The sequence below is a fragment of the Euphorbia lathyris genome, chromosome 10 (assembly GCF_963576675.1).
Source record: "Euphorbia lathyris chromosome 10, ddEupLath1.1, whole genome shotgun sequence".
Lineage (NCBI taxonomy): Eukaryota > Viridiplantae > Streptophyta > Magnoliopsida > Malpighiales > Euphorbiaceae > Euphorbia > Euphorbia lathyris.
In genome coordinates, this window is record NC_088919.1 from 28,722,896 (window position 1) to 28,733,680 (window position 10,785).

At 34.5% G+C, this 10,785-nt stretch overlaps 1 protein-coding gene across 1 annotated transcript; it reads right to left on the bottom strand.

The window, feature by feature from the left end:
* Positions 1 to 722: 722 nt before the first annotated feature.
* LOC136208638 (calcium-dependent protein kinase 20-like) lies at positions 723 to 7,151 on the bottom strand. The gene is made up of 7 exons (XM_065999719.1): positions 5,451 to 7,151; positions 4,158 to 4,301; positions 3,896 to 4,048; positions 3,406 to 3,521; positions 2,248 to 2,418; positions 1,278 to 1,502; positions 723 to 1,171 (listed from the first exon to the last, which is right to left on the bottom strand). The coding sequence occupies exons 1-7, from the start codon at positions 6,355 to 6,357 to the stop codon at positions 1,100 to 1,102; spliced, it is 1,788 nt and encodes a 595-aa protein (XP_065855791.1). The 5' UTR covers positions 6,358 to 7,151; the 3' UTR covers positions 723 to 1,099.
* Between the last annotated feature and the right edge of the window lie 3,634 nt (positions 7,152 to 10,785).

The following is a 10,785-nucleotide window of genomic DNA, read 5'->3' on the forward strand; positions in this document are numbered from 1 at the left end:
ATTTTAGTTTGGTAGAAAACTATATAGTTTTGTGTTAATTCACAAATATCTAAACTTGATATTATTTCATTTGCTATTACATGAGTTCGTTCACAAACATAATAAATGAGTAATAGACGAACTATTTGTAAGCATTTTGTTTATTTATTCACGAACTTTGCTTGTGAGCTTGTATATGTACACACTTAAAGAGTTATTTGCAAGCAAACTTCACAAATATAATTAATGATTTACTCCAAAACAAGTCATGGTTAGATAATTTTCTTAATGAACCAAGTCCAAAATAGAATTTTGGGCTCGAAACAAGCTCGAAGCTCAGCTCAAGCTCGTTGAGCAAGCTAAAGCTCGGCTCGGGCTCGGCTTGTTAATTTTATAGGAAGCTCGACTCGGGCTCGAGCTCGTTAATTTTATAGCGAGCCGAACTTAAACAGGCCAAAGCTCGGCTCGGCTCGGCCCGATTACAACCCTAAAAGTAAGCAACAAAAATGGGATGTAAGTCGTATATTTCACATTATTATATAGATATAATTGCGGAAAAAAAATTCACAACCGTGTCAAACTCATTATCTCTATCAGAAATTAATATCCTTAACAACTATACATCCATGGGATCTTGGCCAATCAAGTGAATTTGTAATTGCTATCAACGATATATTAGAAAAAGGAAATGCAAACACTATTTTGTTCTAATACTGCTATTTGACCAGGAAAAAAACACTAGGTAATTTTCAGTGTTCCATGTACTAATTAATGACCAACAAAATACATTTAAGCATAACACATTCAAATGTGTAGCTGCAACTTCTACAAGGAGCAATACCAAAAATTAAATTGTAATTATGGACAATTATGCTTTTGACTTGGAAAACTGCAATCTAATCCAACTAGTAAAATATACTTAACAGAAGAAAGACTAATGAATACTCACTCTCCCACTCCTTTGAAGCCTTGCTGATCTTTACAACAAGACAAACTCCGTATCTGTTAACTAATCACAAATGCTAGTTAGAAACTAAAATATTAACTAGCCACTGCTATTTTCGGCATACCTGGAGAGGTATTAGAGATTGAAAGGCATCTTTGGATCCACTACATTATGCTATTTTGGTTTCCGGGCCAAAACACGATCTTGCATCATATCCACAAATTCGCTGTAATCTATGCGTCCATCCTGAAAGAAGAGAAAAGGTAACAGAATGTGCTGGTAATCCAGTTATCTTCATACTAAAAGCTAAGTGACATAATTTCAATTGATAGCTATGTAAGAAACTATTTACGTTGTCCTGATCAACTTCACGTAGTAGATCTCCGAGGTGATCGTAACCTAAGCCGAACTGGTCACAGGCTTGTTGGAGTTCATCTTGAGTGATGTAGCCACTCCCATCTTTATCGAAGTATGAGAAGGCAGCAAAGAGATGATCTTCCTTATCGATCTTGTTTAGATGGAGCATTGCAGCTATGAATTCACCGTAGTCTATGGTGCCACTGTTATCAATATCGGCCTGAAATTTGAATGATGAAAACAGAACATTTAGATGAAAGATTCAGCAGAACAGGAGTCATTTTCAAATAAAAGACAATCACTTGAGAGACCATGGGCGACTGGCTTGATCTCACAAATTAGTTTCCTGATACGAACTTGGAGAGAAAAAATGTGCCTATAACACATAATTTCCTCCATGTCTTCTTCATTATATTACTACCTTGTTACAAGGTCTGGATATGTGTGTGTGCGCGCATAAACACATGCATCTATCTTCAAAACCTATAGTATTTTCCTGTACAAGGAACTTCTGTCATTTCGACCCCCCAACCCAATCCCCCCCCCCCCCCCCATTTTTTATCTGCCAAGATGAACAATAACAACCCATAAGAAAATAATAACTTAAGGTACAGTTACATTCCTCGAGGCACTCCTAGGGTCGACTTCTGTTCACAAAGTGCTGCATGTAATTCTGATCTTTTTCACTCGTTAGTTCTAACCTCAAAAAACACAGGATGTTTGTTCTATATCTTTCGTAATCTAATAGTTAGCACCACAAATTTCAAGTAATTTTTTTAGTCCTCTTCAAGGTGTGATATTGAGAATCCTCATTAGAAGACCAATTTAATCAACCAGAAGCAGAGAAGTGGAATGGCAAGTAAGGATCGCATTAATTCCTAAAAAAGAAAACATAAAGAAAAAAGATAAGGAATACATTACAAGCTCACATAAAAATCTAAGTCTGAATTTTAACCAGCACTTACTGCTTGCATCAACTTGACAATTTCAGAATCATTGAGATCAATAGCTCCCACTCTTTCCAACCCATTCTTCAGTTCCTCGAGAGAAATCTGCCCGCTATTATCTGTGTCTATCATCTTAAACATTTCTTTTAGGCCTGCTATTTCTTCTTCGGACAAACTTTCAGCAATAACCTGCATGGAAAGAAATTTTCTGATAAGCAAATACATTTGACTTGTCAGCCCAGTAAAATTAGGATTTGATAGGAATCTCTAAAAACACAAAAGTTAACAATAATTTTAATTGTGTTGCTCTCTTTCATGTATTTCCAAAAACGTCCAAGAAATTTTCAAGAAATAGTGTCAATCAAGAAGAAAGGGACAGGAAAATTATTCCATCCCAATATATGGTCATACCCTAGTTGTCAAATCGAGATTCGACTCGTGAATCAAAATCCTCATTTTGTGAATCGTAAGATTTGGTTCAGATTCATAATATTATAAAAAATAAAATATTTACCATTTTAAACTTAAAATATTATCAAATATTAGTCTAGATTGACTTTAGTAGTTTCTGTTGTTGAAGTTTTTGAACATCGATGTTGAAGATAATTTGACTATGATCAACTGTTGTTTCGCCACGACAAAGTAGAGATATTTTCTAAATGGGATGGGATGGGACTTGTGTATGGAAATTGGAAAATCATGTTAATATGTTTTGATTTGTTAATTAATTATAATAATCTTATTCTTATTCTTTAAATTTATTATTGGTTCCTTTTCCACTAATTTATCTCCTTCCTTAATCAACGTTATTGTTTCCTAAATAACAATCGAGAATTTGTGATAATTTAGATTCACCCTATAGATCCGGCTCGAAATAGAGCTGAATCGACTTGAACCGCACAATTCAAATCATGAATTGTAAGATTCTGTGATCATTTATATTCGCCGCATAGATCCAGCTCGAAATAGAGCTGAATCGACTCGAATAGTATGAATCGTGAATCGAATGAATCATGAATTGTAAGATTCTAATAACAGTGGGTCATACTTATTCATGAAAAATGCAGAGATAGTGTTTGCACTGTGTCAATGTGTACTCAGATGGAAGACCGCCCTTGATGGCACCTCAAGTTATTACATATTTACAATTTCCTTCAAGGGAAGACGGGTACTCACACGAATAGCAATTTTCTTGATCTTGTTCATGGCTGAGAATTGCTTTAAGCGACTTAGGACAGCAGAGTCAAGAGGTTTATCAGGGGCAATACCATCTACCTGAACCCAAGGATGGCCTGCAAAAGAAAAGTAGAATAGGTAATGAGTAGCTATGCCTTAAATCTATAATTAGACCAAAGGTTCTTAACAAACATCTGACTTTGTAGCGGAATTTTGTTCCGCGAACATAAAACTTCATTATTTTCAGTAAAAGAGACAGTATACTTGCTGAATAAATAATTATATTTGTTTGTGCTTTAAAACAATAATGATAGCATCATATAATCTGAAATAGAAATAAAGAATTGCAGAAGCCAAAAGCATAATTTTGCAATATGACTTCATTACGAACATAACTGACAAATGAAAATTTAAAAGAATACATAATTCAACACTTTATTTGGCAAGCAATAGAATAACAAGATTAGGTTGCAGCATCATGCATACTTACTGAGGACATCATGAGCTGTCAGCCGATTTGTAGGGTCCCTCACAAGCATTTTCCTGACCAGATCTTTTGCACTTTCAGAAATATTAGGCCACGGATCAGATGTGAAGTCTAGTTCGCCTTTTAAAACTTGTTCGAAAATTCCTTGTTCAGATTCTGATTCAAACATATCACATAAAAATCCAAATTAGAAGAAGCTGAAGTTTTCCTAAAATCAGTAGAAGAACTTGCGGAAAAAATAAATCTAAGAATCATTAGTCCTTACCATCCCAAAATGGGGGCACACCACTTAATAAAATATAGATGATGACCCCAGCACTCCAAACATCACATTCTGGACCATAAAGTTTCTTCAGCACTTCTGGAGCTACATAGTAAGGGCTCCCCACTACATCTGTGAATGTTTCACCTGACAGGATAAATAAACTTGTTCTATGTCAGATGATACAAGATGAATTAACTCATAAACTTAACTGAAAGTAACATTGCACACAGCAAGCTTGAACTAAAGCACAATTACTGGAGAAGTTGTACAAGCTACAAGCAAATTTATCTCTTTCAATTGGATTTTAAGCTATTGGAAGTACAAGGGGCTGGTAGTTTTGTCAGCAACTGCTTTTGAGAAAAACACCCATTTAACGTAATTATAGACATTTTTTTTACTAAGTAGAGATATATTGGTCATGAAAACTTCAAAAACAATAATTCAACTTTCTTTTCGCAATAGTGTTTAACAGGTGCTCTTTTAGGAAAAGCAGTTTAGTTTCAATGCAAACAGAACTATTCATGGTACTTAAATAATTCAACTGAAATTGAACGTTAGTCAACGAAAGAAAATCTCTTATCATAATTGGATACTAAAAAATTCCTGGGAACAATATATCCAGTCAGTCCTTATTGGTCCTTTCCATTCGTTATCTAACTCGAGCTATATCATCATGTACTTATATTTTCTATCCACAAGTGAGTTTTAGAGTTTGCCCAATTTTTTACTAAGTCAGATAATTTAACTATAAAAAGAAAAAGAGCTCGTGAAGAAGAGATGAAACAAACAAATTATAAAAACACAAACATAAAAGAAAGCACCAAGCTCTTGAATTTTGAAATCAGTTCTTGACTCCAGAATAACAGAAATACATAGGTATTAATAGAAAAATACATATCTACTAATTCTAGAATTAAGTATCCCAACCTAGGTCAGTTCTGAACCAATACCAAAAGTACTAACTTTTAAAATAGTGCTAATGACTATAAAAGTTCTAAATTAATAATACACCAAATCAAAACTACCAGATGGATAATAAACAAACACTTCCTAAAAGTAGCAATTGTACATCAAAATCGAATAAAATTATTACTTGTACATGTGATACAGATTCAAGATGGACAATAGCATTAGTTGGATTTCAAATTTTCTGTCTTTCTCCTCTACAACTCATTCCTTCAACTTTTTCAACCTTGTTATCACTAACTCATTATTTTCGTTCTCTAATCATTACAGACATGATTTCAGTAATTACTGGAAAATGAATTGAAAGCTAAGAATGTCAATGTCTACCTGGTTTGAAGAACACCGATAGCCCAAAGTCAATTGTTTTAAGTGGAGCATCTTCTTCATGATCAACAAATAGGAAATTCTCGGGCTTCAAGTCCCTGTGCATAACACCTAAAGAATGGCATGCTTCCACAACACCAACTATCAACCTTGCAAGATCAGCAGCCTGTCTCTCAGTATAATGCCCCCTCTGAATAATTCTATCGAACAGTTCACCACCAGCACATAATTCCATAACAACATGAACTGCAACAGCATCTTCATAAGCATCTACAATTTTAATCACATTGGGATGACCCTCCAAATGGTGCATTATCTGAATTTCCCTCCTAACATCCTCTACGTCCTCTTGTGTTGTTAACTTCCGCTTTGCAATTGATTTGCAAGCAAACTCTCTCCCGGTCCCCTTCTCAAGACAAAGAAATGTTGTTCCAAATTGCCCTTGCCCAAGCTTCCTCCCCAAAGTAAAAAGATCCTTCAAATTTCCGGTTTTCCTCCCAAGAACCGAGTCCATTTGAAGCGCTGCACTTGACACTCTCTTGATATGGGTGGGTTTTTTTGGCTTTGCCTCCTCCACAGGCTTATCGATACCCACATCCCTCATCTCCGGCCTAATTGATTTTTCATGTTCCATTGGTTTAGGCTTCATGGACGGTTCTTTATCTATCACTTTCTCGGGCGTCGTCGGCATCTTAACCGTTTCAGGTGGTGTATCCTGAACTGGGCCACGGGGTGATTCCTTCTTAGAACTCTCGGAAATTTTTGATCCGTCGCCGGCATTTTTGTTGGTTTCTTCTTTAGGAGGAGGAGGGAGTCTATCTTCTGCTGGGCCATTGCGCCAAACAGCAGCAGTAACAGATTGTAAGAATCCATTAGAAGTTAGATTTGGTCCTACGCATGTGTTCCCCATTAAAAGAAAAATCACCCAATCTCACGTCCGTATTTGCTCTATTCTTCGAAATGTATCCTCCAAATTATGCAGATTAGCATCTGTAGATCCCATTAATGGTAACAAAAAGAACACAAGGGGATATTTGGCTCCAAACAGCAAACACTTGTTTGGATGCACCCCTTTTTCTCCCCAAATGCAATTCTTCAGATCACTCGAACTTCCAGATTATATAACGATTTACCAGACCAGAGGTAAAAAAATTTGTGATGAATTTGGATATAAAGATGAAGCTATAAACATCCAAAGAAATTGAACCTAATCTGACAATTTTACAATAATGTGGAATATACACAACAAACAAAACAAAAAAAATCAAGAATTAAAATCGGGCGTGAAACAATGAAGAATCATGAAGTTAATTAATCAAAATCAATTTGGAATTTGCAGAAGCACACAGATTGAGGAAGAGAAAGATATTGACTTATCGTGAAAGTTATCAAAATCACGGAATGTGCTTGCCATGCGTCTAGAGTCTGATCGAAGAAGAAAAAGATTGATTGGCTAAAAGAAAATTTAATTTAAAAAATCAAACTAAAAATTTTTAAAAAATGGAAAATCGACAATTTCTCATTATAAAACCATATTTCTATAAGACAAAATGTGTATATTTTGATTTCTCCAATTTAACCAAATGGATAAGAATCAGAGCGTAGAAGCAAATATTTCATCATCTGACCGTACGTTCCCGCCTTCCTCTCCATATTTCTGCTGCTTTACCAGCACGCTGCACACGTGGGTAAGCCAAATCAACTAGGCATATCCGATATGAAATTTTAATTTTTTGGAAACAAAAAAAGTTTAGGTAGGACGGACGTGAAATTTACTTACATTGTGTGCCAATCAATTTATAATGTGACAGGATGTATGAGGGGTTAATTTCCACGTATAGCTGCTTAATGGAAAGGGGTTCAGTGTTAACCCGAAATAATTGTACCAATCAGAACTGTTACTTTTGATTCTAAGCGCGAAATTAGGATTGATTGTGTGATCTGACGGTTTACTTTGATTAGTCTATGTGACACTGGTAGTTACTTCTTTGAGAGGAGTTATTCTTATCGGATCACGTGTATAATGAACTATGCATCATGATATCAGATGTCTCCTCCCAAACTCAACAGATTAAAGTGCTTTAGGGCTTCGCTCAAAGCTTTGTTCGTGGGAGTGAGCGAAGAAGAAAGAAGTCTGTGATAAGCTCTGGTATTTGCATGAGACGAAGTGATGCATCGATCTATGCTTTAGACGAAGTAATCCTCATGTTATGTCGCTTTTGTGAACTTTATGATTATACTAATGTGTCTGTTTTATTGGGATTATCTCAGCGAATCGTTGTGGAAAACAAAAAATTTATTAGTTAAATCTCATTAAATAAAGCAGGATCATCTTGGGTTTTACACGTAATTAAATATGTGCGGAATAATTAATTTAATCACAAACCTGGTCCCTCAGAATCACATACTTCTAAAAAAGTGATAGAAATCGAAATTATCTTACACTTTGGAATGAGAGATGTTCTTGTTGATGTGATTCTCCTCACCCAACAAGTCTTCCCTTTGTAGTAAAACGAGATTAAGAACCACTACTAGCAGTCCCCTCTACAATTACACACGAGAAAACATGGGTCGAAATACGTGTGCTAGCACGGAGAATGAAGAACAACTTCAAAACTCCTAGGCTTGGCCAAAATTCTCCCAGAGAATGGAGGCTAGAGTTTATTCAAAATAGTGTATTGTGAATTGTTTCCCTTATATGCTTAGAGTTAAATATAATAATCTAGTTATTATTATTATTTAATCCTTATTTGTTTTTTAATTAAAATGAAAGACCAATAATTATATTTGTGTCTTCCATTTAATTAAAAAGAATTTGATAAAATTTCACTTTAATCCCTATAGCGGAGGTACACACATGTATAAATGGGAGAGAGAAAAATAATTTTGCTTTCATAGCATAAATAATTCAGTAGAAGTAAAAGGCAATAATAGGGAAAGAAGTACTCAACAGATTTATATTGATTCAGCCTTTTAGCTATGTCCATTCCTCAAGATACCTTCTCTTGAGCTTTAATCCACTAACGATCTCTTTTAGAGGTAGAGAATAAACATTTTACAGAATAACCTAAGTTTGAATGAAGTATCTTCCTTCACTCAACACTCACACTAATTCACACTTTGCTACTTATGATCGAAGTAACAAATGACTACTGAATACAATCGAAAAGATTACAATTTCTTTAAATAGAAAATGTATTGAACTAATCTCTCTCTAACGATTACACAGATATGAACTTTGATTTATGTTTAAAACTTTGTTATGTTTTTCGCTTTTTAGAAAACATCTCGTATGTAGCTTTTTACGCTCGAATTGTTCTAGTTGAATTCGATCTTGAGTTTTGCTTAAATAGCCAGAAATTCAAAGTAGCAATTTGAATCCAAAAGATGGTAGTTGAGAAGACACATCTTTTGACATATTGCCATTTTGGGAAACTAGCCATTTTTTACTCGGAGGACCATTGACCGTTGAGAAGCTTTATCCAATGATCTTCTTTGGTTTCTGATCTTGTAGGCTGGAGCATTTCTGTTTTGGTGTATGCAGACAGAGGAGTTATTTTACAGAGATGACTATCTTCTGCGATGAACCAGAATGGACAAGCTTTGTAGAAGACGATGATGTTGTCTTCTTCTGAATTCGATATGGGGTTTTGAGCTTGCTTCTATTTTGGGCCTTTAATTGATAACAAAGCCTTTTTGCTTTTTATACAAAAACATCCTAATATGTCTTAAACAATTTTCAACACTTAAACAAAATTGTTAGTTTTATAAAAGCATAATTAATGCTGAATTTTTATATACTTTAGTGATCTAATTCCTTAATGTAATTTTTATCATAATCAAAACTTGATCAAAATTAGATTACAATAATATCTCCCATTTTGATGATGACAATAATATTCAGAGGAAGGAACAGATTTATACTTACTCCCCTAGAGTTACTAAACTTGCTGATAACTACAAATAGTGTGTATTATTTAAGGGTGCTCACTAGCATTTTTGGGCATAAATTGAGAATCAAAGAGCTTTAAATCTTATAAATACATGCTTTTTGTACAAATTGCTCGTAAAAGGGTTACCGTCTGTTCGTCGGAAGAGTCCACATTGTGCGCAAGAGGAAAAGAGGGCATAACGATGAAGAAAAACCGGAGAAAAGTGCGAACCTCTAGTTGGATGAAATATGGGCCTAAAATTTTGTAATCACTCCACCGAATTATAAGAGACCTTTCCGAAAGGAGAAATTTAATGTGCTGCAGAACAGCCATGATTTTGAAGAAATGATACAGCATAGGCTGCCTGACTATGTGGCAGACTGTTCCTTATTTGTCAGAATAGTTTGCCAAACCCATGTCTTTAATATTTTAATTAATCCTGAACAATGATTTGTGCTGGAAATATTTGGCTATTTAAAGAGCCTCATTTGATGTTTGTAATCATCAGATTGTGAGATCTGAAACTTTAGTTTGTAATTTTTTTTTCTTTAGTATTTTGAATGAATTGTTTGTTTCCTTATTATTATATTGTCTTTCATCATTCAATCATGAGTCAGTAAATATTTATACAGGCAGCAGCTGGTCCGAAATAGGTAAGGGGCAAGTCTACTTCTCTTTTAGTTAATTAATTACATTTTTGTGGTTGTTTAATGTGTGACTAATTTTAATTGGCATAGCTAACCTATTACCTTAGTGGAACAGTTACGAGGAAACTCTAATTGAGAAACTGAAACCTCATTAAGCACATATAATCATGAAATAGAGATATAAATAATTATATGTTAAGGGTTCTAATTCTTATTAAATGCTTTCTAGTACGTAGTGCTAAGAAATATATTAAATTCAAGGAGACTTAATTTGATTATTTTTAAAGAATGTTGGGAACAAGGGACACCTGACTCAACTGATTTTTGTGAAAGATACATTAAACTTGTGGTCATTATAAATTACAAACAAGGAGAGAAGAGCATGTTCACTATTCTTCCAAACCTAAAAGTAAGAATCCTTTTTAATTCGCTTTATAAATTTATCGAATCAAACCCACATTCAACTGAAATGACTAGCCACATTAAGATCTTATTGTTTCCATCATTGTTAGTAACTATATTCAACTATTCTATCCTCGTGGAGACTAATATTTATTTATCATTATATTACTTGTACCTAATGCACTTGCTAGTGTTCACAATTTAGGACAACAAGTTTTTGGCGACGTTGCAAGGGATAGAAAAGAAAAATATATTACTCTTTAAGTTTAACAATCGGTTTTTGACCTGTTTGTTCAAAAGTGTGCAATGTTCTACTTGTTCTATTCACTTGTTCATAGTGTATGTGAAGAGCCAGGT

What these genes read in the sequence shown, in the direction of transcription:
- LOC136208638 (XM_065999719.1), bottom strand. Translation starts at nt 6,357, where the DNA reads ATGGGGAACACATGCGTAGGACCAAATCTAACTTCTAATGGATTCTTA. An exon ending in GACAGCTCATGATGTCCTCA is followed by an intron (nt 3,522 to 3,895) that starts GTAAGTATGCAT and finishes TTTCTTTTGCAG; the next exon opens with GCCATCCTTGGGTTCAGGTA. An exon ending in TCAAGAAAATTGCTATTCGT is followed by an intron (nt 2,419 to 3,405) that starts GTGAGTACCCGT and finishes CTTTCCATGCAG; the next exon opens with GTTATTGCTGAAAGTTTGTC.